We start from the raw sequence: 27,477 nt of genomic DNA, 5'->3' as shown, positions 1-27,477 counted from the left end.
TGCAACCGCAAAACTTCAGGGACCATTAGCAAATGTCCAGCCGCCGAATAAGACGAAAACTACCTGGGTAGACCGGGAGTTGGGATGAAGTTAGGGAGGAATGAGGAGGGCGTCAGTGGGCAGCCCTGGCAGTAGAGAAAGGGATGCCATCGGAACTTTCCTTGCCAATCTGCCCCAACATCACTAACTCTGCCCAGTCCCCATCTCGGGAGACAAGACCACACTACCTGACTAATCCAATCTGTTCCCTCAAATCAGTTCCTTTTAAATTTTTTTCTCTTTATTTATTCTTTTATATTTCAAACTCATTTTACTGCCACATCAAAAATGTTCCTAAAGGTTCCCCTACTGTCTTGGGGTCACCCCATCTATTCCTGTCCCTCACTTCCTGCCAAACAGCAAGCACTAACTATATCTACCTTGTCCACCTCTCTCCATCCATGGTCCTAGCCTCATCTTTCGCTCATCTTGTCCTCCCGCTACAGTGCTCAGAGACTATGGGGTTATATACACTTCAGCCAATGCAAACGTATTTACCTATGTGTATATATCAGTAAAGCACTCAGAGTCATTTCTGGCATGTAGGAAAGTTTGCTAGGGTCATTTTGTTACTTGTAACATTGTTACTATTTATTATTGTTTCTTTTAGGTCAGGTTCTATGGGAAATGGGACTCGAGACAGGGTTTTGCAGCAAGTTTGTTGGGGATCCACACTTCTTTTTTTTTTTTTTTTTTTTGAGACAGGATCTCACTCTGTTGCCCAGGCTGGAGTGCAGTGGCAAGATCAATGCCATCTCAGCTTCCTGGGCCCAAGCGATTCTCCCACCTCAGCCTCCCAAGTAGCTGGGACCACAGGCATGCACACACCATGCCTGGCTCATTTATTTTTAGTTTTTGTAGAGATGAGAGTCTCACTATATTGTCCAGGCTAGTCTCGAACTCATAGGCTCAAGCGATCCTCAGACCTCATCCCAATGCTGGGATGACAGCGTGAGCCATCACACCTGGTCAGGATCCACACCTTTAAGGGAGTAAGACAAGCAGAATCGGGCAGATGCAATTATATTATAGGCCTCAGCCTATGCCACTAGGATCTCTGAAATTGGGGTAGCACTTCTGAAGAGTTTATGTTCACGTGATGGTACCATGCTTTTGCACCCCAATATTGATCTCAGCAGCCTACACTCCTGGCAGCTGGAGAATGAGCACTTCTGTCCTGAAGGGTGGATTTGGGTGGTGGACTGAACATCCACTAAATTATTACCACCTTATAGTCCCTTCCCTGGCTCCCTATAACTCTCAAGATAAACACAGCTGCCCAGTTGCGGTGACTCACGCCTGTAATCCCAACACTTTGGGAGGCTGAGGCAGGCAGATCACTTGAGCCCAGAAGGCTGCCGTGAGCTATGATGGTGCCACTGTACTCCAGCCTTGGTGACAGATCGAGACCCTGTCTAAAACAAAACAAAAAAAACCACAGCTTTCATGACCCTCTCCTGCCATCCCCCACCACACCCCTCTTCACAACAGCCTGCCACCTATCACTTCTCCGCAGAGGTACACATCCTCCTCGGAGGCTGACCAACACAGTTTTCATCCTGTGCTGTTGAAGTCGTCTGCATCCATATCTACACACCCTGCCCACCACCCCAGCTTGAGGCCAAGTCTAGCAAATCCCTGTCTCCTCTCCTGAGCACTAAGAGGTTCTGGGTGGGCTGGTCAAGACTGGTTGAATACAAGTACACCCCACCCCTCCACCCCTCAGGGAAGTGTCACCCAGCCCTCCCCACCCTCCGTGCAGACACTCTTTCCTGTTGGGAATAAAATGCCAGCGACTCAGCTTCCTTCCTTTCTGTTGATGGCCTTGGGGAGGGAGGAGCCTTGGTGGGAAGAAGGGGCTTCTGGGCTGCGGAGTGGGAGAGAGATTTCTTTGGGGAGAGGAATTCAGCTGCACACTGGAGTCAGCTGGAGTTGCCCAGGCCCTGTGAGCAAGTGGCAGGCGTGCCCAACTGCATCGGGGGAGAGGGCTGTTCTCAAGGCCAAGGTCATTTGTGGAGGGAGAACTGGACGCCTGATCAAATCTGGTAAGTTTTGTATCAAACTGTCCTGTGCAGCTCAGAACAGGACCAGGGTCCAGTGGAGGCCTGTGCCCACCCTGACTCGCTTGACATCTGCAGTAGGCACGCTTGGGAAACCTAGCAGGCAAAGCCTCCCAGGTTTTGCCACCCCCTCCCTCTCACTTCCTGAGAGGGCCAGGAAGAACCTCCTTCCTCCTTCCCAGAAGGGCTTAGACAGAGGCAGCAGCTCAGAGGGGCATCTACTCTGCCTGCTTGCCCCGGGCCCACCTCAGCTCTGGCTCCTCCAGGCCGGCAATGGACTCAGCAGCCAAGGATGAGATGCAGCCGGAGTTGTCCCCTGGTATGAACCTTCTGGGTGGACTGGGGGAGGAATGATGGCAACAAAGATGGGACTGGCTGGGCGCAGTGGCTCACGCCTGTAATCCCAACACTTTGGGAGGTCAAGATGGGCGGATGACCTGAGGTCAGGAGCTCGAAACCAACCTGGCCAATATAGTGAAACCCTGTCTCTACTAAAAATACAAAAACTAGCTGGGGGTGATGGCGCACGCCTATAATCCCAGCTCCTCGGGAGGCTGAGGCAGGAGAATCACTTGAACCTGGGAGGCAGAGGTTGCAGGGAACCAAGATTGCACCACTGCACTCCAGCCTGGGCAACAGAGCGAGACTCCGTCTCAATAAACAAACAAAGAAATAAATAAGAAAGCTGGGACTGGGGGCACTGGGCCCTCCTTCCCTAACTACACGGCTGCCCAGGCTCTTCCTGCCCAGGGCCTGAGTGGCCGGAGCAGGAGCGGGCAGAGCAGCTGGCCCGGGGTGCAGCGCTTAAGTGGGCCTCGGGCATCTTCTACCGGCCGGAGCAGCTGGCCAGGCTAGGCCAGTACCGCAGCCGCGAGGTGCAGCGTACCTGCTCCCTGGAAGCACGCCTCAAGGTAGGCATGGGGTGGGGGGTGCCGGTGCTGGGACTGTGCTGCAGGGCTGGCCTGGTCTCACTGGCTCCATCTCTCCACAGTCAGTGGTGCAGTCATACCTGGAAGGCGTGCAGACTGGTGTGTGGCAGCTGGCCCAGGCCATTGAGGCGGTGCAGGGAACCCGGGAGGCCCTGAGCCAGGCCCGTGGGTTGCTCCAGGGCATGTCCCAGGCCTTACGGACTCTGCAGCCTCTACGGGAGCGGGTTGCCCAGTACAAGCAACTGCAGGCCATGTCTCACTTGCTGCCTCGGCTGCGGGCAGGTGAGCGTGCAGGGACCCTGGGCCTCAGCCTCCAATAGTCAGTCCACAAACACCCATCCCTAATGAAGGGGCTGGGGCACTAGATGGGGAACTGCATAGAGGGGCACACCAGGGACCTCCCAGAGAGTAGCCCGGGCTTCCCATGGCCTACGAGGCAGGGTGTAAATCAACTCATCCTGGGATTCCCACATGTGGGATGCTTGAGTCAGGACGGACACCCAGTCACATGACTCTGGCTACCTGGTTATCAGTATATTGAAACTTTTCCCTACAGAGTGGCTGAGTGAGTACTGGCAGGACCCCCCGATCTCCCCTGCCTTCCCTCTGGGATCCTCAGCTTCCTCATGTTCCATGAGCTCATGGGTTGACCTCTGGCCCACCAGGACATTGCCAAGATCCTCTTAGATTGGCCAGTACTCTACTGGTTATTTTTTTTAATGTATTTATGGTTTTTTGTTCATTTTTTGTTTTGTTTTGTTTTTGAGACAGTCTCACTCTGTCGCCCAGGCTGGAGTGCAGTGGTGCGATCTCAGTTCACTGCAACCTCCATATCCCAGGTTCAAGCGATCCTCCTGCCTCAGTCTCGCAAGTAGCTGGGATTACAGGCCGCTATGCCTGTCTAATTTTTGTATTTTTAGTAGAGATGGGATTTCACCATGTTGGCCAGGCTGGTCTCAAACTCCTGACCTCAAGTGATCTGCCCACCTTGGCCTCCCGAAGTGCTGGGATTACAGGCATGAGCCACTGTGCCCAGCTTACTCTACTCTACTGGTTATTAAATATTTTATACATCACCCCAGCCCTGGGCCTCAGTATCCCCTGCCGTACACATTGAGGCGGTGGGAAGGCTGAGACCCAGGGCCATCTCCTTTCCACTCTCATTAGTGCCAGCTGCAGTGGCCCACACACAGACCCTGATTGATGCCCAACAGTTCTTGGAGGCATATATGAGCCTTCGGGAGCTGGAGCAGCTGCGAGAGGATACGTGGGCACCCCTGGGGGGCCTGGAGTTGCCAGTCTTCCAGGGGCTGGACCTTCTGTTCGAGGCACTGGGCCAGGCTGTGGAAGCAGCTGCAGGGGCCGCAGGGAAGCTGGCACGGGAGGACCCAGCCCTGCTGGTGGCTGCTGTGCGTGTGGCGGAGGTGGAGACTGGACGAACAACCCCCCTGGGCCAGGTCCCCCGGGACTGGCGGCAGCGCTGTCTGAGGGCACTACAGGAGGGCCTGGAGCAGACCCACTTTGGGTCACCTCTGCTGCCTGCGCCAGGGGCCCTACCAGGGTGGCTGGAGGCTCTGCGAGTGGCCCTGCCAGTTGAGTTGGCCACAGCTGAGGCACTAGTAGCGCCTTGCTGCCCACCGCAGTACAATGTGGTCCAGCTATGGGCCCACACACTGCATAGCGGTCTGCGCCGCAGCCTGCAGCACCTCCTTGCAGGGCCTGAGCTGGAAGCTGCGGATGCCTTCGCCTTGCTGCACTGGGCACTGCATGTATACCTGGGGTCAGTGCCTTTGGGGCGGCGGGATGTGGGGGATCAGAGGCTGGGGACTTGGTGTGACACCAGGCCACCCATCTCCAGGCAGGAAATGATGGGGAGCCTGGAGTTGGGGCCTGAGGCTGATGTGTCGCAGCTGGAGCCCCTCCTGACCTTGGAGAACATTGAGCAGCTGGAGGCAACATTTGTGGCCAACGTCCAGGTGAGTAGTTGAGGCAAAGGTCCAGAGCAGTCCTATGCATCTGCTGTGGGCCTTTATCTGCAGAGTGGAATGTCTACCCATCTCCGGCAGGGTCAGATCCCTGCTACATTCCTTTGCCCCTGGCCCCTCCCTCCAGGCAAGCGTGTCCCAGTGGCTGCAGAATGCACTGGATGGGGAGGTAGCTGAGTGGGGCCGGGAGCAGGGGCCCAACACGGACCCGTCTGGCTCCTATTACTCACCAATGCCAGCCATCGTGCTGCAGGTAGGTGGGAAGTGGCCAGACAGGCAGGCACCCTCCATGGGGCAATGGGGAGGAGAGAAAGGAGGGAGGCTTTGCTGATGGCTGCTCATTTCTGCCTGCAGATCCTGGAAGAGAACATTCGTGTGGCCAGCCTGGTCAGTGAGTCACTACAACAGCGAGTGCATGGCATGGCACTGTCAGAACTGGGCATATTCCTGAGGAGGTCTGTCGAGACACTGACCCATTCCTGATCCCTATCCCTGCTCCCCAGGCAGCCGAAAGGGACTCTGTGTGAATAAGACATATCACAGGGAAAGGGCTCTTTCAAACAAGGACTTGGGTATCTTGGAGATGGGACAGGAGTACCAGGGACTGGGGCTGTGGGGCTGCCAGCATAGCAGCAAGTCCAGGAGCCACCTCTGCCCATTGCAGCTTCAGTGACGCTCTGATCCGATTCTCCCGAGACCACCTCAGGGGGAAAGCAATGGTCCCTCATTACGTGCCCTACCTACTGGCCGCCCTCAACCACCAGTCAGCACTCAGGTACCAGAAGGCCCCCGGGGAACCCCACCTTCACTAACCCCCTATTGAGTACCTATTGTGTATGGGCCCAGCCCACACTAGGACACTAGGGACTTTGGACTCACATCGCCCTGGGGTTCCAATTCTAGTTCTGCTAATTACTAGTTATGTGACCTTGGATGGGTTACCTAATCTCTCTGAATCTCACTTTTCTCATTAGTATTATGTGGGTACTAATGGAATGTTCCGAGAATCACATGAGATAACATGTCAAGTGCCTACCATAGTGCCTGGCACATGATGTCAATTGCTCATTCGTCCAGCGAATATTTCAAGGCCCTACTCTGTGCCAGTAATATCTGGGGTTACAGCTGTGTGTACACACACACACACACACACACACTCCCTTCCTCTTGGGTGGTATGTTCTTTTTGGTGGGGGCAAGGAAAACAAGTTAGTGATGATTTTTACTCCCTCCTCACTGGGATAGTTCCCTCCCTTTACGAATGAGGAAACACAAACAGAAAGAATGTTTTGCTCAAGGTCGCACCGCGAATTAGAGGCAGGTCCCCCTGGGCTGTGTCCTTTGTAGCTCGCCGAGCGCCGCCTCCCAGCCCTGGTCCATGCCTGAGACCAGAAGTGCAGGGAGCCGCTGTTCTCGCTCCCTCCTATCAACACTTGCCCCACAAGGTGGCGCCGGAGGGGCTGGACCACCGAGGGCCATGCGGGCCTTGGCCTTGGTCCTGAAGCCGTAGTTTTGCTCGGTCCAGCTCCTCAGTGTCTGTCCTGCAGCTGGACGGGGCGCCTTCAGGGGCCTTGGCTCCGGTGGAAGCTGCGCTGGACAAGTTACAGAGGAGGATCTGCCGCCTGGTGTTGGAGGCGCTGCAGGTGGAGCTCCAGGTGAGGCCTCCTTCAGGTCTGGATGGGAGAAGGAGGTGGAGTGGTGGCGGTACAGCGTACAATGGGGGTCTCCGCGGCAATGCCAGGTCTGGATCATTTCCCCAGCCCCTGTTCGCGGACCTGCCCTCGCGCCAGTGGCTGTCGAGCCCTGAGCTGCTGGAAAGTGTGTGCGAACGGACGGGGCGCTTCTGCCGGGACTTCGGGCGCGTGCGGAACCCCACGGTTCAGGTGTGTTGGGGGAAAAGGCTGGGGAAGGGGCGGCGCGGGTGAGAGAGGCGACCTGCACCCACCTGATTGCCTCCCCGCAGCTGCTACTGGCTGAGGCCGAGCGCGCCGTGGTGCTCCAGTACCTGCGCGCGCTGATGCAAGGCCGCCTGGTGTGCCGCGGAGCGGACGAGAGGACCCAGGCGGCCGAGCGCCTGCGGCACGATGCTGCCCAGCTTCAGCAGCTTTTCCTCGGTTTGGTGAGAGCTTCTTGGCGGGCAGACGGGCGGGAGTCTCAGTGGTTGGGTGGGAGACGAGGGCTGGCGCGAGACCCTACCCCGACGTGCTCAGGGCCTGGAGGAGAACGCGCACTGCGCGCCGGTGCTGCTCGCCCTGAGAGAGCTGCTAAACCTCCGCGACCCCGCGCTGCTGGGCCTGGAGGTGGCTGGCCTGCAGCAACAGTTTCCCGACGTGAGGTGCGGACGGGGGTCCAGGAGGGAGGAGAAGCCGGAGGGCGGGGAGAACGGGGCTGACACGCCTCCTTGGTGCCCCTGCAGCGAGGACCACGTCTCCGCCCTCTTGGGCCTGCGCGGTGACTTGTCCCGGGAGCAGCAACTGGCCGCTCTCAGCTCGCTTCAGGCTGCGCTGCCGCCCTCGCCCCGCGCTAGCCGCCGCGCCCTCTTCAGCCTCGTGCCCGCCCCAGCACCCGCGCCGGCCTCCTGCCTGCCCTCGGGGTCCTGCGCCCGAGCCCGGCTGCTCTCAGAATAAACCACGGCTCCCGGACGCCTGAGTGTGTGTGTGTTGGGGAAGGTGGGATGGAATAAAAGTGCCCACGAGGGTTCAGGGAATCCTTGCATAGTGACACGCTTAAAGTATCCTGGCTCCCGACCTGGTACACGGGCTGCGCCCCGCCTATGCAGGCATTTGCCCTCTGTGCGGACTGCGTTCCCGAGGCCGCGGGCTACGCCCCCACGTCTCAGCGCCCAGGCCGTGAGCAAGAGTCTCGGCCGCCCTGGCCACCTGGGAGCCCCTGAAGCCCAGTAACTCGCTGGGGCCTTGGGAAGGGGGCGGGCCCAGGACCACGAACACCACCCCCTCAGCCCTGCCTGGCTTCGCTCCCAGCGGCTTCGGGGGCGCGCCGCCGTGGAGACTGACTAGAAGCTCCCCGCTTTCGTAAGAGCGTGCGCGCGCCCGAGGACTACGTCATCGGCGTCGGCTCCCGCCGGCGGGGCGGCAGGTGGCTGGTGTAGCAGAGCTGGAGCGGCGGGCGGCAAGATAAAGGGCGAACAGGTGGGGGCACCGCACGCGGACGGAACCCCCCAAACGCCGGGAGGAGGCGCGCGACGCGACCTTTCCTGATCTCCCGGAGAACCCTCCACTCCATTGTCTCCTGGCCCCACCCTCCATTGGACACGCCCTTCGCCTTATCCCCCACCGTTTATTGGCTACAGGTCACGCCCCTCCTCCATTCCTGGTTCCCCATTGGCTCTTCACCTTGTCCTCTCCCGGGGCTTCTTATCCGCACAGGCCACACCCTCTCATTTGTCACCAGACCCCGCCTTTAGTAGTCGAGGGCTCCTCCCCCATCCATCCTTCATTCATTATGCACCTAGTGTTGGGTGCTTGGTACAGGGGGTTGAATCAGACCCCGTTCCTGCCTTCGGGGAGTTCAGGGGATGGTGGGAGAACACGGACCTAGGCTCCGACAGTGACAGCTCTGAGTAAAGAAGTCGCCGAAGCAGTGGGACACTAGATGCGGGGAAGGCTTCCTGGAGGAAGTGAGGCCTAAACTGAGCCTTGAAGAATGGTTGAGTTTGCTCCAGAAATATATTGCAAAGGCATTCTTGGCGGAAGGACCTGAGACGTGAAAGAAACAGGCGTATTCTGGTAATTTCGAGGAGGTATGTCGAATGAAAGAAGGGGAGATGGAGGGGACTGGGCCAGGCAGAAGCCTGTAAAGGGGTGAGGAGTCCAAAAAAGTGTACAGTTAGTTAAAGGGAGTGAAACCTGGGACCTGTAGTCTTTTCAAGCAGCTGGTCATTAGGCAGGGTAGAGGGGAGTGGAGAGGGGGAAGATGAGGTCTAGGTAGGGAAGCAAAGTGCAGGGAAGGAATAATTCTAGTTCTGAAAGAAGGGCTCTTGGATTCATTTATTTATTGAGCAACTGCTGCGGGCCAGGCACTGTTCTGTGTTCTGGGGACATAGCTGTGACTGATGGAAAGGATAAAACAGATAACTATCAATATACCTATCATTCAAATATAAAGTATACTGAAGTGATGGTGATGACTGCTAGAGAGAACAATAATTTGGGGAAGGGAAGATAGTGGAGAGGGGAGAGGAGGTTTACTATTTTATAGAGGGTGTGTTAGAGAGGCTTTTCTAATAACATGGTATTGATACAGAGATTTGAGGAAAGTGAGAAAGTGACCCATGCCATTATATAGGGGGAGGAACATCCCAGACAGAGGACATATTCTGTTTGATATGCCTGTTAAACATTCAAGTGACGACAGTGCACTGAAGCTGGACATGATGGCATGTGCCTTTGGTTCCAGCTACTTGGAAAGCTGAGGTGGGAAGATCGCTTGAGGCCAGGAATTCAAGACCAGCCTGGGCAAATAGACACTATGTCAAATTGCACCAAAATTGGCAACACTGGTCTAAAGTTTTTATGGAAGAAGTCTGAGCTACTGTATTTAAAACCACGAGAGTGGATGAGAACACCTAGGGAGTGAACATAAATGGAGAAGTTTCCATAGACAAATCCTGGAGTGTTACAGTGTTAAGAGGTCAGGGAGATAGGGATGACCAGCAAGGTAGGAGGAGAACTAAGTTCGAGTGTCTTTGGAAAACCAAGTGGACAGCATGTTTCCAGGATGCAGTGAATTTTTTTTTTTTTTTTTTTTTTGAGACGGAGTTTCGCTGTTGTTGCCCAGGCTGGAGTGCAGTGGTGCAATCTTGGCTCACTGCAACCTCCGCCTCCCAGGTTCAAGCGATTCTCTTACCTCAGCCTCCCGAGTAGCTAGGATTACAGACATGTGCCACCACGCCCAGCTAATTTTGTATTTTTAATAGAGACGGGGTTTCTCCATGTTGGTCATGCTGGTCTCAAACTCCCAACCTCAGGTGATCCGCCCACCTCAGCCTCCCAAAGTGCTGGGATTACAGGTGTGAGCCACCCTGCCTGGCCTCCAGGATGCAGTGATTAACTGTATCGGGTGCTGATCAATATGAAGGTCATTGCTGGTCATTGGTGACCTTGATTAGATCAATTTGGATGGAGTGCCGGGAATAAAAGGCTAATTGGAGTGTATTTAAGAGAGAACAGGAAAGAAGGAACTGCAGACTGGGTATAGATGACTACAGGTATGTGCTGCAATAGCAGCAGATGGAGGAAGATGCAGTGGGGCTGTAGCTGGAGGAGTGTGGGTTCTAGTGAGGGTTTTGTTTTGTTTTTTAAGATGGAGAAATAACAGCATGTGTTTATGCTGATGGAAAGACTCCAGTAGAGAGGAAGAGATTGATGATGTAGGAAGTGATGGAAGTGAGTCGCTGAGCAGGCAAGGAAGCTCAGCAGCTGCAGCCTCTCTAGGCAGTCTCTGGGGAGAGACAAGATTGGACTGAGTCCTGGAACAGAGTCAGGGTGAGCGCCCTGACACTGGCTTTGGATGACCACTGGAAAGATTCCTCAGATAGGTGACAAGCCAGGGACTGGCTTGGATTTGCCGAAGCTTCCTTCTGTTCCCCAAAAGCAGATTCTAACTTGGATTTCAACAGATGGCTCAGAGGAGAGAAGGCATTCTGGGGGGTACTGGCGTAAGCATGGGGCCCTCAGACATTGAAACTGACTGAGGCCAAATGGGCAGGATGATGTGGGTAAAGCCAGATGGGTGGGCAGGGGTGGCACTGAGAAGATGCCATAGGCAGAAGGCAGCCCCTGAGGCTTTCTCACCTACCTAATCTGCCCAGGCAGCTGAAGCCACACTGTACCACCTCCCAGATTAAGTGAGTGCTGAGTACAGAGGTTAGAATCACGAGTAAGGGGCTCAGTCCTTGCCTTCAGGAGCTCAGGCTGAAAGGATTCCAGTAACCACCATCTAGGTGGGTGTTTAAAACTTGCTTTCGGCTGGGTGCGGTGGCTCATGTGTTTAATTCCAGCACTTTGGGAGGCTGAGGCAGGAGGACTACTTGAGGCCAGGAGTTGGAGGCTGCAATGAGCTACGATCATTGCACTACACTCCACCTTGGGTGACAGAGCAAGACCCCGTCTCAAAGAGCAAAAACAAAAAAGTGCTTTCCCCCGGCCCAGCATACTCTGGTGAGTCTGCTGGAAGCAATGGACGCTACAGCCAATCAGACCCCTGGTAGCAGAGCCTGGGTCCACCAAGGGCCCAGCAGAGGCAATATGGAGTACAGGGCCTGCTGGTTGTTTGGTCACACCCACTCATGCTGGTCTCCACATGCCCTTCTGTGTCCCCAGAGGTCGACAGTGTCGGGAGTTGGAGTGAGCCGGCTGGATGTGACCCCCAAGACAGAATGGTGCTGGACTCCGGGGCTCAGGCGTATGATCAGGCACCCCCCAGCCCGCCTACCAGTCCCCCATCCCTGCGCCATAGGCTGAAGCCCTCAGACCGAGATGGGCCACCACTGTACCCCTGGTCTCAGTCCCTGGCCTTGCCCCTGGCTCTGGCAGTCCCCCCAGCACTGCAGCCCGAGCCTGAGCAGCAGCCCTTCTCACAGATGCACCTGGGCCACCGTGGCCACATGCGTCGCAGTGAGAGCACCTACTCTGTAAATAGTACTGGCCGGCGGGGACGTGGCACCCTGGGACGGCCTCCACCTGGACGGGGACAGAATCCAGGTGGGGGCACCCTGCGGCCTGCAGCCTCCCTGCCTCACATTGCTAAGACTCAAAGGGATGCAGGCCATAGTGCCAGCAAGAGCCCCTGCATGTTGGTGGCCCTGCGGCCAACCAATATGGACCGTGAGCGGGACAAGTTCTTCCAGTCCCATTACACCTACAATCCACAGTTCGAGTACCAGGAGCCCATGCCCACAGCTGTGCTGGAGAAGTACTGCGAGGCCTCTGGACAGTTCATCCATCAGGTCAGTCCAGCCTCCCCACCATACCCTGGCCCTGACCACCCAAGGGGCTTGTCCTGACCAGCCACTGTGGCCCCGTGTACAGGCAGTTGGCATCATTGAAGCTGTTCTGGAGAAGTTTGGAACCTATGAACACTTTGAGGCTGCCACCGGGGGGCAGCTGCTCACCAAGTGCCAGATATGGTCCATTGTGCGCAAATACATGCAGAAGGAGGGCTGCGTCGGGGAGGTGAGCTTGCCTGCAGAGCCCTTCCTCTACATGCCCCAAATCAGGGTGTCTTGTGGGTGACCCCAGGTCCAGCTCCACACATAACCCACCCCTGCCCCTGCCCCAGTGAGGTGGGAGCTGGTTCTGAGCAGAGATGATGAAGCGCGGGTGCCCTGGCCAATTGTCTGGCCCTGCTGCCCTGTGGCATCATTGGGTCCACCTGCACCCTGGCCCCAGGCTGGTGGCCATGGCTCAGAGCACTGCCACCTGCAGGTTGTGGTGCAGCTGAGTGAGGACCTGCTGTCCCAGGCAGTGATGATGGTGGAGAACAGCCGGCCCACATTGGCGATCAACCTGACCGGAGCCCGCCAGTACTGGTTGGAGGGCATGCTGCGGCATGAGATAGGTCAGGGTGTGGGTATCCGGGTGGATGGGTAGGCATGAAAGGGGCCTGGGAGCTGGGAGGGGTGGGAAGGAGGGGCCCCAATAACTCCCCCTTTTGTTTCCACCCCTTCCCTTCTGAGGTCAGGGCTTTCCCTTCCTGAGCAGCTACCTCCGCCCTCTGGCTCACAGAGGTAGGCCAGAACATGCCTGCCCATGCTCTGGGCTTGCCCTCATCTCTTGGTCCTTTCGGATATATTTTTCTCTCTCCACTTCCTCTCTGACTTCTCTCGACAGTGGGGGTAAGGCTGGTGAGGCCCTGACAGGCCAGAAGGAGAAGCCTCAGGGTCCCACCAGGCCACCCGCCACGCAGGCCCTCCAGGGTGGATGAAAGGCCAGATCCTGGGAATGGACTTGGCTTGAGGACACATGGCGCCTGGTTTAGGAGGGGACTGGCCAGCCTGGGCAGGAGGATGCAGGGCACTCACTGCTATTCCTCTCTGTTTGTCCCTCTTCCTCGAGAATCCTATTGCTCTGGGCAAGAGGTGTTTTTTACCGGGTGCATCAGCGTGACTGTTCAAGATGATGTGGGCACCCAGGATGTTGGGCAGGGTGGTATATGTATTCTTGTGCCCAGGAGGGCTGGGGGCAGTGTCAGTTCGGGAGTTCGTGCACGTGTGTGGGTGCGTGGGTGTAAGGTGGGGGACGGATGGGTGGGAGAGGATTCATGTATGTGAGCCTCTGTGGATCCTTGGGTGCGAGTCCACCGGAGGAGGAGCTTCACGCTGCCTGGGGCTGGGAGAGCTTCTGTGCGAGCCTGAGTTTGGGAGCATGAGGATGGAAGTGTCGCGGCCAGAGCCCCGCCAGGTGAAGAGGGGCCAGGACTGGGCTCACAGGCGGGTCCCTGAACGCCCTACCCAGCGCCGCCTCCCCTCGCCTTCCCCGCAGGCACCCATTACCTGCGGGGCGTGAACAACGCGCGCCAGCCGTGGCACAACGCGGAGGGCCGGCTGCGGTACGGGCTGCGGCCGGCTAACCCCACGGAGGAGGGCCTGGCCAGCCTACACAGCGTGCTGTTCCGCAAGCAGCCGTTCTTGTGGCGCGCTGCGCTGCTCTACTACACCATCCACCGCGCCGCGCGCATGTCTTTCCGTCAGCTCTTCCAGGACCTGGCGCGCTACGTGCAGGACGCCGACGTGCGCTGGGAGTATTGCGTGCGCGCCAAGCGCGGCCAGACCGACACCTCGCTGCCAGGTGGGCGCCAGCGCAGGGGAGGTGCTTAGAGCGGGGGGGGGGGCGGGGAGAGGGGCAGGGCCTCGGTCGAGGGGCTCACCGCCTTCCTGCGCTCCCAGGTTGTTTCAGCAAGGACCAGGTGTACCTGGACGGCATCGTGCGCATTCTGCGACATCGCCAGACCATCGATTTCCCGCTGCTGACCTCACTGGGCAAGGTGAGGGGCTGTGGACCTTCAGAGGTTCCGGCCAGCTCCCTGCCTCGCTGTAGAATTCCCTGAGCCTCGGATTGGTGCTAGACCGAGGGCTGGATGCCAGGCCTCTGGTGGTGGGGGGAGTGTGGATGGAAGTGAGAACAGGAGATGAAATGACTGGCAGCAAAACCAGGTGCTTAACGGAGGCTGCAGGTGTATGTAAATACTGCATCTCAAAAGAGGTGAGCATTCCAGGCCAAGGAAGCCATCAGGGGAAGGCCAAGGGAAGGAGGCTGCAGAAATGGCCAGGGAGCAACTCCCTGGCACTGGCATTTGTGCCAGGCCGAGGAAAGCAGACTTCATCTGAAGCAACGGGGAGTGGGAGGAGCTTTAAGCAGAGGACTGACACTGATACTTGCTTCAGAAGGCTCCTTCTGGACGTCATATGGGAGGTGGATTGGAGAGATGACTAGGGAAGGGAGTGCAGGGGCATGGAGGAGGCCTTTCCTGTCACTCCTGCAGAAGGGATGGTGGTCTGGCCTAACCAGGCAGTGGCCATTGGGTTGGAGATGAAGGGACGAGCTGGAGAGCTCTTCAGAGAGGGGAATCCTTTTAACTCCGTGGCTACCATGATGGGAGGGTGAGAGTCCAAGCCCCCTCCCTGGAATCTGACCTGGGTGACTATGAAGAGGGTGGAGCTGGCATAAGCTGGAACTCAGGAGTTGACTGTTGGACATGGGGCCACCCTGAGGGCTATCCAGGGGATGACATTAAGGAGGCAGTTGGATGTCCATGTTTGGAGGTGAGGGGAGAGGCTGGGCTAGAGAGAGAAGTGGGGTTGTAGGGCATCTATGACAAAAAGAAACTATTGAGAGAAAGAGCAAAGACCAAGGATTGAGTCTAGAGGTATAAAACGTTGTAGCTAATTGTGGATCAGGAGGGGAGTCCTGGAGCAAAGGGCAGTGAGCCGTAAGCAGTGGGCTGGAACCCACTACCTAAAAGCCAGGGGCCGCTGCCTATGCCTGATGCCCAGCTTCCTCCTGCAGGTGTCCTATGAGGATGTGGACCACCTGCGGCCCCATGGGGTGCTGGATAATACCCGGGTGCCCCACTTCATGCAGGACTTGGCACGCTACCGGCAGCAGCTGGAGCACATCATGGCCACCAACCGGCTGGATGAGGCAGAGTTGGGTCGCCTGCTACCCGACTGATGTCCGTTGAGGGCTGCAGACAGAGGTCCTGGACAGAAGCTTCAGATAGGCCCCGAGAACATGAAGCTGTTTGCTCCGTGCTTCCACGGCCTGGGTGTTTCTTGGGGGTGTTGGGAGGGCAGGAGCATTCCTTGAGGAGGAGTGGCAACATCAAAGGGTTTGTGTCCCTTGCTAGCCTCCCTGGGGCCTGGGGACCTGCAGCAGCATGTCTGGCAAACTGAGTCCCCCTCCTGCCTCCAGCTCTCTGTTGAGCAGAGGGAAGCCATGGGGGCAGGAAGGGAGCTGAGCATTGATGGGGATGGGGGTGGTTTGGGAATAGAAACTTGTTCTTGCATGAGATGGCTTTGGTTGTCCCAGTACTCCAGTCTCCCTTCCCTCACCTGGCCCCTTGGTGCTCCTTCAGCAATCGTGCTGTCTACCTCTCACTGGGTCCTGGTAGGGGTTGGGATCTCTTCTCCTGGGGTGATTGATGGCCTGAGCCTGGGGTCCTGGTAGTAGAGACCCAGCTGGTCTGGGGTCTGCTTTCTGACATTTTGCATCTGTCACTGGTCATATATTTATTCCATATTTATATGGTCTACTTCCTGTGACTGGGAGCAGCAGCTCCTGAAGGTTTTGTGGGCGGGGGAACAGGACATTCCTTCCTGGAAGGCACCAATTTTCCCAGCCCCACTCCCATTACACACACACACACACACACACACACACACACACACACAGTGATTCAGGCCTTGAGAGTCAAGCCCAAGAGCTCCCTTGGCCCTGTCACCACTCCCTCTACTGGCCTCTGCTGTTCCTGTCTTTGCTCACACCCTTACAGCTGGTCTCTGGCAGAGGTTGGCATAGCCTAGGAGCAGCTGCAATTGCGCCTGAGGGACAGGCCCTAGAGTTTGGTGGCCCAAGTCCTGAACCCCTCTTGGACCAGGTGAGGTGCAGAGGTGGCTGCTGCTTCCAGTTTCCCTTCAGACTTAGCTGTATGAGCCCCACTCCTATCCTTTGGCCTTAGTTTTGCCATCTGTAAAACTCAGAAACACAGTTGGAAAGTCCTTGTTCATTTAGTCATTGAATATATTATAATATGTATAGAGCGCCTTTTGTGTAAGTTACTGGTCAGAGTCCTCACTGAGCTCCCAGTTCAGAGGGAAGCCAGACAATTAAAACAGTAATGACAATGATGTGTGTGGCCTCTGTCTACCCAAGGTCCCTTTCTGTTCCCCTCTTCTAATCTCACTTCCCAAGGCTGTGAGCTCTAAGCCCTCCCTACGTGGAGAGAAGTCACCCTCCCCTTGCTCCATGTTCAGCCCAGGGACTTGCATGGGGTTGAGCTGGTACCTACACAGGCTGCCAAGTGGCTCATGAGGGGAAATGGGTTGTGTATGTGGGCATGAGGGTCAGGTCCTTGTCCCACTAAGGGGATTAGTCTGGGATCTCCAGGGTGCAGCCTGGACTCCTAAGGGCAGATTAGGGCTGAGGACTGGATGATGCTTGTGGTAGGCTTGGGGCTGCCCAGGTCCCTGGGACTCAGAGGTACCCACCCTCTGTTCCTGGGCAAATAGCCAGAATCGTGGAGAGAGCCCAGGTCCCGGTGGACCCTCCGGAGTTTATTCACTTCCAGCAGTACTGGGCTGGACTGAGCCTTGGTGGCATCCGATTCGGCTCCAGCAGCATCCCAGGTCCTATCCAGGATGGGCGGAGCACGGCCAGTCAGAGTTCTGGCCTTCAGGAATCTAGAGATGACGGGAACAGTGGTCAAAGAGTTGGGGTCCCGCATCCACTTCCCAGGCCATGCCCTCCCGCCAAGCCGGCTCAGGGTTTGGGTGGCCTCACACCTTCCGACTCATCCCCTTCCTCGAAGTCGGGCTCGGGCTCTGGGTCCGGTTCTGGCTCCAGTTCCGGCTCTGGTTCTGCTTCAGGCTCGGGTTCCAGCTCTGGCTCTGGCTCCAGTTCAGCCTCTTCAGAGGCCTCTGCTTCCAGCTCTGGCTCTGGTTCCTCTGGGGTCCCGGATTGCACCGCCTCGCAGCCCTCCAGGCCCCCGGCCTCGTCGGTGTCTGAAGCTCTGGGCAACCCGGGGCATGTGGTCCCCGAGCCGGGTGCCTCCGGCGTCCAGTGGCCTGGGCATGGAGGGTCATAGCTGCGGTCCCGGTAACCTGGGGCGGAAGTGGGAGTGACTGAGGCTCAATTTATCCCTGTGAGGTTTCACACTCTCCTACTTCTAGGGGAGACGACAACCCCACCCTCCCCGGGCCTTTGGTCAGCCCCACCCCGTCCCCGCTCTGCCCTAGGCCCCGCCCCGAGCACTCACCCGGACCCACGTGCTGCCAGTCCCAGGCGGGGTCAGGCGCGCCCGCGGTACGCTGGGCACAGCGCAGCAGCTCCTGGCAGGCGGCCTCGCCCTTGCCCTGCACCAGCAGCAGTAGGCGGCGCACCCTGCGCTCGGCATCAGGCAGTGCATCCAATGCCTCGTACTCTGGCCCGGTGAGCACGCCTCGCGCCAACAGCGCGTCCAACAGCAGCCCCGAGTCCGCCTGCAATGTCTCGACCAGGCGTTTCCTTTCGCGGTCTATAGTCTCCGACGGCCGCTCCTGCGCGTTGCCCATTGTCAGGCCTGCATGGAGAAAGGGGAGAGAAGTAATAGAGGGCTGCCCTCCCCCCTGCCCTCGCTGCCTGTGACCTCTCTCTCATTGCCCCCAGTGAACACCCGGGCTGGGGTCTAAGTTCACCTTGATTCCAGCCGCCAGTGGTCTCCGCAAGCACAGGACCTGGAGGCCAACACAGGGAACTCAGTGTCCTCCTGCCTCTCCAGACGCTTCTGTCCTGTCTCCTCCTCAGGCTCCTCCTTCTGTCCCCAAACGTCAGCTGTGAATCTCTTCTCCTCCCCTGCCTTTCCCAGGACTCTGTCTACTCTCTGAGTGCCCTCCCCAACCGGGACCTCCTGAGCTAATCAGAGGCGGGTTCAGACCCCGTTTATCCAAACTAAGGTCTTTCTCTCAAATCTGCTTCACCACCTAACCAGGCAGAAAAACCTAGGATTGATGCTGATACTCTACACCCAGCTTGCAGACAAGTCCTTTCCAGTCTGACTGCTGAATATTTCTCTCACTATCCTCACTACTTACTAAGTCCAGCCTTCTGCCTCCTGCTTTGGCCCTGCAGAACCCAGGACTAGAGCTCCCTGCTTCCATAATCTACCCTCCAGTCCCCTCTGCACCCAGAGCACAAAGTGCTGAGAGCCTCCCTGCCTTTCTCCCCTTACCTTGACCCTGAGATCCAACTTTCCATGACAAGCCCTGCCTCTCCACCCTCCCACCAACACCACCACCATAATGCAACGCCAATGTGGTCTCATGGCCCATCCTGGTCCCCTGATTCCTGAGCAGAGATACCAGAATCTTCTTCAGGCCTAGCTCTGACCGAGATCTCTTGACATCACCTGAGACCCACCTGTCTCCCTGCTGAAGCCCTAACTCCCAATGTGACTGTCTCCCTGCTGACCCACCTGGCTCCCTGCTGACCTCGGAATGACCTACAGACATTTGTTGTTTGATCTTGAAGTACCCAGGGCCTAGCTCACACAAGCTACCGACAAATGCTTGCCGAACTTGGACTGATTTTCCTCCATGGATTGCCCTATTTTGAGAGACCTTTTTTTTTTTTTGAGATCGAGTTTTGCTGTTCCCAGGCTGGAGTGCAGTGCACAATCTCGGCTCACTGCAACCTCTGCCTCCTGGGCTCAAGTGATTCTCGTGCCTCAGCCTCCAGACTAGCTGGGATTACTTGCGCATACCACTATGCCCGGCTAATTTTTGAATTTTTAGTAAAGACAGGGTTTCACCTTATTGGCCAGGCTGGTCTTGAACTCCTGCCTTCAAAAGATCCACCTGCCTTGGCCTCTCAAAGTGCTGGGATTACAGGTGTGAACCACCAAGCCCGACCTTTTTTTTTTTTTTTTTAATTTTTAAGAGATGGGGTCTTGCTATATATTTTTTGTATTTATTCTTTTTTTTTTTTTAGTAGACACGGGGTTTCACTATGTTGGCCAGGCTGGTCTCAAACTCCTGACTTCGTGATCCACCTGCCTCGGGTTCCCAAAGTGCTGGGATTACAGGCGTGAGCCACCTGCCGGGCCTGGTCTTGCTATATTGACCAGGCTGGTCTCGAACTGCTGGCCTTGAGCGATCCTCCCATCTCAGCCTCCCAAAGTGCTGGGATTACTCTTGAGAGACTGTCTCTACCAACAGCAGCTATTAGGGAGAATTAATTTGCTTTATCCTTTTTTTTTTTTTTTTTTTTTTTTGAGACAGAGTCTCACTCTGTTGCCCAGGCTGGAGTGCAGTGGCACATTCTCTCCTCACTGCAACCTCCGCCTCTTGGGTTCAAGTGATTCTCCTACCTCAACCTCCCAAGTAGCTGAGACTACAGGCGCCTGCCACCACGCTCAGCTAATTTTTTGTGTTTTTAGTAGAGATGGTGTTGGTGTTTCACAATGTTGGCTAGGCTGGTCTCGAACACCTGACCTTGTGATCCACCCACTTTGGCCTGCCAAAGTGTTGGGATTACAGACATGAGCCACCGCACTCAGTTGCTTTGTCCATTTATTGCCAACCAAGGATTATGGCCCATTCCTATGAGTGACTTTACCCAGCCAGCAAGACCCCCGGCATTAGGAGGCAAAGACATCAGGTCTTGGACCATGCCCTCAGCCCACCCCCACCCCGATAAAACCTCCCTTCCTCCCCGCCTTGGCTTTGTTCACAAGGCATCCTCCCATCTCTTCTTCCTTTTGCTGTCCCTCCTCCGCCTCCTTCCCTGGCTCTAGGAGGCTGGACCTTCTCTGGGAGAGAGGATTTGGTCCTAGCTGCCATCCTGCCTCCCAGGTCTCTCTCAGTACCCTCTGGTGTCATGCTATACCTCCCCCGTCACACCCTGGCTCCCTCCCATTGAAGCCCTTCCCCCGGGCCACCAAGCTGAGACCAGGACTACCCCCTGCCCTTCCATCTCCCTTTATGTCCCATCTGTGATGAGTATTGCTTCCCTTCTCAGTGAGTCTCCATCAGCTCCTGCCTTGCCACCCCACCATCGTCACCTCATGTCCTGTAACAGTTCCTCTGAGCCCCTCTCACTCCCATTCCACTAGGCCCTATAGCACAGTGATTTTGACAACTCTCTGGGCTAGGATTGCTGTTCCTGTTTTACAGATGAGGAAAGAGACAGGCTCAGAGATTCAGTGGTAAAACTGGAATCTTACTTGCTCCAGCCTGAACTATGAGGAACTTAACTATATTTTCCTGTCTAGCAGAATTCCATCCTAAATACCTATCTACCTCCCCCCGCCAACCCCACTGCCCATCTGAGAGAACCAGAAGTATCTGGTCTGGCTACTCTAGCCTCCTCCCACCACTCTGGACAGCCAGGCCCTTCCCAGCTTCCCTCCACGAGTCAGGGCTGGGAGAACTCACTATGCCTCTGGCACCTCGGAGCCTTTGCTGATGCTGATCGCTAAGACTGGAATCCTTTCCCCCTCCCTCTTCTTCATGAACCTATCCATCCTCCGGGACTCAAATGTTCCCTTGTCTACACCAATGTCTAAGTGTCCCAAGGGCAGGTGGTTCCTTCTTCTGTGTACCCAGTGAACAACATATGTCCTCACCACCGCATTAACTGACATCACTGCACTGTGTACGTGCAGATTATCTGCTTTCTTCAACTGAGGCTTCCTAAGAGTGTCCCTCCAATTGGTGGGCATAGGAAGGGAGAGGGGGACAGCACCTACTTGGGACAGACACAGGGAGGGTGCAGATTGGATTGCCCCCTCCTTCTCTCCAGCCTACGTTGTTTTCATGTTAGCCTCCTCCTCCTATGACCCCAAGTCCTGCCCTTTATCCTGTCTAGGGGTAGTGACTCCAGCTGGTCTGGGCCCTCCCTTTGAGGCTCTCAGAGCTCTCAATACCGAAGTTATTTAGCGGCCAGTCCTTCGAGGGTGACAGGTCCGATGCTTCCCAGAGAGCCACGTGGCGGGGTGTGGAGCTGGGCCCTAGCCCCCAACCCCAACTAGCAGCGCGGGTCTTTGGCGGGGAAGCCAGGGTCTTGGGTCACTGAAGAGCCTTTGCGCATGTGCGGCCGCACGGATTCCCCGCCCCACGCCTTACCTCCCAGAGCTCACCCAGTCCCAGAGCTTGAGAGTCCTGCGGCAGGGCGGGGTCCACAGACCTCACCCCGAGGGCCGCAGCGGGTGACGGGGCGCTGATTTTGCCCAATCTCGGTTTCCCGTCCCTCCCACAGCCGGGAGTGGGGCTCCAGGTCTGGCCCGTTTTGGGCGGCCCCACTCACGGGTCGAGCCTCGGCGGGGCAGGAGATGACGGTGCAGAAAGGCCCGGGCAGGGTGGGGGTGGGTGCAGCAGCTGCGGCGGGGGCGGGGCGGCCAGGGCTGCTGGGAATAGGGAGGGTGAGGGCTTCTTCCCTGGGCACTGGGAGCCACGCCGCGGAAGCCGCGCGCGGGCTGGGGACGTGCACGTAGTCAGCTTTCCCTTCCCACCCGGGGCGCACCAGGAGATGAGGCCGGGAGGGGGCAGTTCGGCCCGCGGCCCCACACGTCCAGTGCCCACTCAGGGCCTGCCAATTTCCAGGTGCTTTCCATCTATCTTGTCATCGACCCCTCTTCTCTGCCTGTCACAGACGAAGTTCACAGAAGGGTACCAACTCAGCCAGGATCACAGAACGCATGCATTGCAGAGCTGAGTGCGACTCAGAAGCCCCCGCTTCCCAGAGATTGCAGCGGCGCCGCGCCAGCCCTGGATCCGGGCCTAAGCAAGGGAGCTAGACACCGGATCCCCAAGCACCTCCACCCTCCTGGGGTTCCTCTATTAAAGACCTAGTATCTGGACGCTTCTACAGTGCAAAATCACCCCCCACCCACAACTCCTGTGCTGCCTGGTCGATAGAGAAAAGAGACGCGAAACAGAAAAAAAAATGGAGTTTATGTGCAGGGTTCGTCGGGGTAGTGGAGAGAGGCCGTTGAATAGTAGGGGCTTCGCTCACTCCCGCCAGGGGGCGCCAGGAAGCCAAGAAGGATGTGCAGCCGCGGACTGGTTCCAAGCCCCTTCAGAGGCGCGGGGTCTCAGGGGGAGGGACTGGCTTCAGAGCCCAAGTAGGAGGCGGTCCGGCTCTCAGGAGTGCTGTAAATGGTTAAAGCCCCAGGCAGGCCCAGGGCTGGGCCTCCCAAGGCTGCCTGGACATCCAGCAGGAGTGGGGCCCCGAGCGTGGGGTCCTTCCCTAGGAGAAGCGGGGCTGTGCTCACCAGGGGAAAGGTTCCCCCTCCTTTCTTCAGGGAAGGAGAGCCCTGCCTGCCTGCCTTCTGCTCAGTTAGGATGACGCATCCATTCTTAACCTCCCCACTCTCGCCCAATGGTGAGGGCACGGGTGGCTCAATGAACGCGCTCTGCAGGGCAGCCTGAACTCAGGATTTCCCTGCAAATTGCAGATTGCCCCCTCACTCAATCAAGGTAGCTCAGCCCAATCACGGCGTCCTCCCAGGTATGAGTCATCACAACCATTACCTGGGCTTGGAGAATTTAACCCCTTGACCGCCAGCTCAGGCTCACCCGGCTCTGGAACCAAGGGCTGCATCTGCGTGAGAACCGCAGGGAGCAGCTGGGGAGGGGACCTAGCAGCTGAGGGGAACAGCTGGGAAATCACTGCGGCAATTCTCCTAGAGACATGGCTCTGGCTCACAGAGAACAGCTATGGACCAGAGGGCTTGGCTCAGCCACCCCTGGCCTCTGCCCTCCCGGATCCACTTCTTACCAAGGACAGCTCCATGTCCAAGTCCATCAGGGTCCATTCTCGCCCTTGGAGACTGGGGCCCAGCACCTGAGGAGAGCTCTGGGTCAGTGGTGCCCTCTCCAGGCTCCACAGAGAGCTAGACCCCACCAGGTCTCATGCCCCTGTTTCAGCAGAAGGGGTACTCACATCTAGAGGCCCTGCAGACTCCACACTTTCTTGAGGGGGCTGAAGCAGCATCGGAGGCAGCAGACTCTCTGGGCTCCTGTCCCCGCTCTCCAGGCCAAGAGGCCCCCTGTGCAGAGAGAACTGCTTTTGAGAGAACTGCTTTTGGCCTGCAGTGTACGCCCTCCATTAAGTTCCCAAGGAACCCAGATGCATCAAGATTTAAATCCCCCAACATTTAGAAAATGATACGAGAGGACCCCCATCCTTTTTCTACCCCCAACCTCCCCACCCCTGCCATAAAGGGGCACAGAGAAAGTGCCTCTGCTTCCTACCTGGGACCTGGAGTTTGGGTGGTGGAGCTGGGGCTTTGGGACCCCTCCCCTCCCTATGTAAATGTCAATATCAATGCTTCTTTCTTTTCTTTTCTTTTCTCTCTGTCTCGCTCTTTCTTCTTTCTTTCCTTCTTTCTCTTTCTTTTCCTTTTTTTCTTTTTTTTTGAGACAGAGTTTGACTATGTCACACAGGCTGGAGTGCAGTGGCACCATCTGGGCTCACTGCAGCCTTCACCTCCCAAGTTCAAGTGACTCTCCTGCCTCAGCCTCCTGAGTAGCTGGGACTACAGGCAAATGCCACTACACCCAGCTAATTTTTGTATTTTTAGCAGAGGTGGGGGGGGGGGTCTCACCATGTTGGCCAGGCTGGTGTTGAACTCCTGACCTCAAGTGATCTGTCCACCTCAGCCTCCCAAAGTGCCAGGATTACAGGCATGAGCCATAATCATAGCCACCAATGCTTCTTAAACTATTGTGTATTTTACAATCACCCCAGGGAACTCATTTAATATGTAGGTTCCTAAGCCCTTCCACAGATGCTGAGTGCCCTGACTGGGAGGCTCTGCTTTCCACAGGACTCTGATGCTGGGGCCAAGAAATCAGGTGAGTATCATGGAGTCAAATGGCTAGGAAGCTTTGTGGGCTGGTAAGGGCTGTTCTATCACAGGGCTCATGGTCCAGCTGGGGCTCTGCTCACCTGTCAGGTATCTCCCTGGGATCCTCTGGTTCAGGCTGTTGGGCATTCCTGGGCCCCTCGGGGCTGAAGCTCCCTTTCCCTTCCAGGATGGCCTGCACCACAGCCACAGGCAGCGGTGGGGGGGCTGTCACGCAGAAGTCACACTCGTTTGGGGCCAGGGCCAGCCCGGCCTCGCCATCCCCCCCTGGACTGGCCGGCTCTTCTTTGAGCAGTGCCAGGCCCTTCTCCCTGCACCGGAGAAAAGCTTCAACCAGACCCTGGCACTGATTTCTCCCTTTACCCCCACAGCCATCTGGGCTGCCAGGCTCTCCCCCACAGGCCCCCCAGGGGCAGCCCTGTCCCCCTTACCTCCTGCCATCACTGGAGGGAGAAAGCCTGATCCCCTCAGGGGATGGAGAGTCTTCTGGGATGTCAGAGATGATGGGGCCCCTGGCCCTGTGAGGGCTGAGGCCCAAAGTCGTCTCTGGGAGGGGCTGTAAGTAGAAGGCTAGGCCCAGCCCTTGGCCTGTAGGTACAGGGAGAGCCAGAACCCCACCAACACCCACCTGGGCCAGGTCTAAGGGAGAAGGTTTGAGGAAAGAGGCTCAGTCCATGCTGGAGGGCCTGGGTCTGGTTGGGGGGAAGACTGGCTTCCATCTTCTCTTCCTTTTAGGGGATGGGGAGAAGGAACAGGCTCTCCATAAGCCCAGCCATGCCCTTGGGAAGGGGGAAGAAGACAAACCTACCGACTGGATGAAGTAGGGGTCCTGCAGAAGGGCACCAGGTAGAGGGCAGGTGTTGAACTTGGCAGGTGTTGGGCATGAGCTCCCCTCATCCAGCATCAGGGACCTGTGTGGTCGACCAGGGCACAGGCAGGCGTGGGGCAGGGTCAGCCCCCATGCCCCTCGGCCTGCACTTCCCTCCCTCCCTCCCAGGCCCCAGCAGCCAAGTCAGCAGAGCTGAGGCCTGTTGCCAGGGTGTCAGTCACATGCTGGAGGTGGAAGGGGCTCCCCCCAGAGATGGGGGCCCTTTGCGGGCAGAGAGGGGAGGGAGGGAACCTGGTTTGAGCCCCAGGCCCTCAGCTGTTGGGAAGCCTTGGGGGGAGGGGCAAGGGGCTGCTGGGGCAGGAATTTGGGAATAAGGTCCTGGAATGAGAGGATCTGGGAGTGGGGGTATCAGGTGGCAGAGTTTGGGGGAAGTGGATCCTAGATGGGGTGAGGAAGCCTGTAGTGCAGGGGGAGGAATGAGGATTCCTGATGAAGGAGTTTCTGGAGGAGAAGGGGTCCTTGCAAGGGGTCTTCTGGGGGGTCTTGGAAGTGGGTGTGGGCCTTCTTGGCTTTCTCACTCACAGCTTTCTCTTGCCTCCTGCATTGCTTGGCCCCGCCTGAAGTGGCCCAAAGAGACACTGGATCAGCTGAAAAGAAAGCAAAGGCTTAATTCATACTTTGGACACCCCTCCCACCCCTGCACTTCCAGGTGAGGGAGGGAGGTTTAACCAGGGGCGCCGGGGGACTGGGCGGTGGAATGGGGTGTCGAGGAGTGGGAGGGAGAAGTGAGGCATGGGGAGAGGAACACCTTGCCAATGACCCGGTGCTGCTGACCGTGGCTCTGCCGAAGTGTCACCACCTCCCTCCACAAGATCTCGTTCTGCCTGAGGAAGGGGTGGGAGGGTGCTGAGGCATCTGAGGGTTCGCCCAGTCACCACCCCCCACAGAATGGCGAGGCCGGGGACCCAGGAGACCACCCCGATGATTGGCCATCCTAGAGATGGATGGAAGCGCCAAGGCCGGAGAAAGGAAGGGGCTGCCCAGAACCGCCTGCCGGCCAGTAATGGTCTCATCCCGAACCCTCCACCCCCCGTCCCCTCTTTCCCCACCCGCCCCCGCACTGCCTGAGCTCCCGCAGCCGCGCCTCGGTGCTCTCCTGCACTCCCCGCAAAGCCTGCACCTCGCCCAGTAGTCGACCCAGGTCCTCCGGGCGCCAGCGGCCGTCGTCGCCGCGCAGCGCAGGCACCTGCGGGCGGGAGGCACCGTCGGGACTGGGTCGCAGGAGCAAGGACGGCAGTCCCAGCACCTCTCCTCCGCTTTGCTCATTCCCACAGGCCGCCCCCACCTTGCGCCGCACGCGCTCCAGTAGCTGCTCGCGGCCGCGCACGAAGCTCGGGTGCTGGAACTCGACGTGGTCGCGCTCCGGCCTAAGCAGGCCGCCCTGCTCGATGCTCACCACCTTCCGAAAACCGTCTGGGGAGTGGGGCGTGGGGGCGTGGGTCGCCCCATCCCCGGCACCGAATCCCCCATCCCCGCTCCCTGCCCGGCCGTAGGGACTCACACATGTTGAGTTGGCGCACGAAGCTCGCCATGTTGCTATGCTTGAAATACTGGGGCAGCACTTCCTTGGCGAAGCGGCTCTGGTCGCTTACGAGGAAACTGGTCCCGCTCTACCAAGAACGCCGCCCGCCCACCGTGCGGGCGGAGACCAAGAGGGTGAGCGGTGCCCGCCCACGGCTAGTCCTGCGCTCCGGCGTGCGCACACACACTCACTCTGGGGTCCAGGCCTACCGCTTACGGGGACATGGGTCGAGGCCAGGCCAGAATGGGCTCCGAGGCCTGGCCTGGAGCGACCACAGTGAGTCCCTATCCCCAGCCAGACCCTGACTCCATGCTCGGTTCTCAGAAAGGAGAGGCTGACGGGGTTGCAGCCTTGGACAGGCCCCAGCCCCGCAGTGTGCCCTGAACTAGACCAGCCCTTCCCATTTCCTGGCCTCTGTTTTCCCATCTGTCGGATGGGGTAGGGTGGGAACTAAATGGCCTCGAAGGTCCCTCGGGCTCTAGGTCTCCAGAAGGCTGCCTTCTTCGGCCGCAGAGGAAACCCCCGTCTCGCACGCCCCCTCCACGGTGAACTTCTCTGAATGGCTGAATCTGGGGATCCACGGCCAGTCCCACGCGGGGGTTGGGCGGGCATGGGTGTTCACTGGCGTGGAGGGACCCCGGGACCACTGGGGGAATCGAGGGGCCCCGGCCCTCACCGGGCTCCAGCGGATCAGGTGGTCTGTGCCTGGGTCCCCCACCAGCGCCCATAGCTTGCCGAGGAAGGCAGGCACGGGGCTGGGGCCTGGCTCCGTGGGCAGCGCTGCTGGCGCTTCCTGCATGGTGCAGTGTCGGCCCGGCTCAGCGCTCGGGCCCGGCCGCTGCGGGCTCGTCAAAGCCGCGGAAAGTGCTGCGTTTGCCGCCCGCTCCGCCCCACTCCGCCCCAGGGCGCCGGGTCAGGCGGGGGCCACGTGCAAGCCCGCGGGGCGGGGCTGGGACAGCCGCCGAGGCACCAGC

General features: G+C 57.8%; 4 protein-coding genes and 2 long non-coding RNA genes across 39 annotated transcripts; 3 read left to right on the top strand and 3 right to left on the bottom strand.

The window, feature by feature from the left end:
* The first annotated feature begins 1,114 nt into the window (after positions 1–1,114).
* On the top strand, positions 1,115–7,654 carry EXOC3L1 (exocyst complex component 3 like 1). 10 transcript variants are annotated; one of them, XR_013411005.1, is made up of 14 exons: positions 1,115–2,084; positions 2,366–2,418; positions 2,835–3,010; positions 3,091–3,310; positions 4,196–4,808; positions 4,887–5,004; positions 5,141–5,266; positions 5,368–5,468; positions 5,678–5,788; positions 6,560–6,667; positions 6,773–6,895; positions 6,976–7,131; positions 7,223–7,347; positions 7,429–7,654. XR_013411005.1 is itself a non-coding variant. In XM_077984171.1 (14 exons), the coding sequence occupies exons 2-14, from the start codon at positions 2,373–2,375 to the stop codon at positions 7,637–7,639; spliced, it is 2,256 nt and encodes a 751-aa protein (XP_077840297.1). In that variant the 5' UTR covers positions 1,116–2,084; positions 2,366–2,372; the 3' UTR covers positions 7,640–7,654. The 10 variants fall into 10 exon arrangements, 9 of the variants coding, with proteins under 9 accessions (XP_077840297.1, XP_077840301.1, XP_001087222.1 ...); XM_077984171.1 differs by having other exon boundaries at positions 1,116–2,084; positions 6,538–6,667; XM_077984175.1 differs by having other exon boundaries at positions 1,804–2,084; positions 2,850–3,010; positions 6,754–6,895.
* On the bottom strand, positions 3,735–8,023 carry LOC114674426 (uncharacterized). The gene is made up of 3 exons (XR_003725506.2): positions 6,958–8,023; positions 6,318–6,685; positions 3,735–5,370 (listed from the first exon to the last, which is right to left on the bottom strand). It is a non-coding gene; the product is annotated as an uncharacterized LOC114674426 (long non-coding RNA).
* Positions 8,024–8,071: 48 nt separating this feature from the next.
* On the top strand, positions 8,072–16,374 carry MATCAP1 (microtubule associated tyrosine carboxypeptidase 1). 10 transcript variants are annotated; one of them, XM_077983483.1, is made up of 9 exons: positions 8,450–8,772; positions 11,032–11,191; positions 11,354–11,734; positions 11,905–11,979; positions 12,062–12,205; positions 12,458–12,590; positions 13,514–13,819; positions 13,918–14,015; positions 15,038–16,374. In XM_077983483.1, exons 4-9 carry the CDS (start codon positions 11,923–11,925, stop codon positions 15,200–15,202), a joined length of 903 nt encoding a protein of 300 aa, XP_077839609.1. In that variant the 5' UTR covers positions 8,450–8,772; positions 11,032–11,191; positions 11,354–11,734; positions 11,905–11,922; the 3' UTR covers positions 15,203–16,374.
* Positions 16,253–21,570, bottom strand: NOL3 (nucleolar protein 3). Of its 11 annotated transcripts, none has more exons than XM_077984229.1 (6): positions 21,530–21,570; positions 20,659–20,968; positions 17,923–17,961; positions 17,505–17,807; positions 17,032–17,349; positions 16,253–16,929 (listed from the first exon to the last, which is right to left on the bottom strand). In XM_077984229.1, the coding sequence occupies exons 4-6, from the start codon at positions 17,797–17,799 to the stop codon at positions 16,922–16,924; spliced, it is 621 nt and encodes a 206-aa protein (XP_077840355.1). In that variant the 5' UTR covers positions 17,800–17,807; positions 17,923–17,961; positions 20,659–20,968; positions 21,530–21,570; the 3' UTR covers positions 16,253–16,921. The 11 variants fall into 11 exon arrangements, with proteins under 11 accessions (XP_077840355.1, XP_077840356.1, XP_077840357.1 ...); XM_077984230.1 differs by having other exon boundaries at positions 20,866–20,968; XM_077984231.1 differs by having other exon boundaries at positions 17,629–17,807; positions 20,866–20,968.
* Positions 21,420–24,938, top strand: LOC144337634 (uncharacterized). The gene is made up of 3 exons (XR_013411010.1): positions 21,420–21,560; positions 21,875–24,081; positions 24,828–24,938. It is a non-coding gene; the product is annotated as an uncharacterized LOC144337634 (long non-coding RNA).
* On the bottom strand, positions 22,160–27,378 carry HSF4 (heat shock transcription factor 4). 6 transcript variants are annotated; one of them, XM_077984215.1, is made up of 13 exons: positions 27,180–27,378; positions 26,483–26,591; positions 26,267–26,394; positions 26,043–26,167; positions 25,730–25,805; positions 25,504–25,568; positions 24,901–25,003; positions 24,524–24,662; positions 24,176–24,299; positions 23,168–23,273; positions 23,003–23,068; positions 22,756–22,825; positions 22,160–22,666 (listed from the first exon to the last, which is right to left on the bottom strand). In XM_077984215.1, exons 1-13 carry the CDS (start codon positions 27,300–27,302, stop codon positions 22,656–22,658), a joined length of 1,245 nt encoding a protein of 414 aa, XP_077840341.1. In that variant the 5' UTR covers positions 27,303–27,378; the 3' UTR covers positions 22,160–22,655. The 6 variants fall into 6 exon arrangements, with proteins under 6 accessions (XP_077840341.1, XP_014981847.1, XP_077840340.1 ...); XM_015126361.3 differs by having other exon boundaries at positions 22,160–22,471; XM_077984214.1 differs by having other exon boundaries at positions 24,176–24,403; positions 24,524–24,648.
* Positions 27,379–27,477: the final 99 nt, after the last annotated feature.

The sequence above is a fragment of the Macaca mulatta genome, chromosome 20 (genome assembly GCF_049350105.2).
Source record: "Macaca mulatta isolate MMU2019108-1 chromosome 20, T2T-MMU8v2.0, whole genome shotgun sequence".
In the NCBI taxonomy this organism is placed as follows: domain Eukaryota; kingdom Metazoa; phylum Chordata; class Mammalia; order Primates; family Cercopithecidae; genus Macaca; species Macaca mulatta.
The sequence above is the reverse complement of the archived record's forward strand: the minus strand, read 5'-3'. Positions and strand labels throughout refer to the sequence as shown.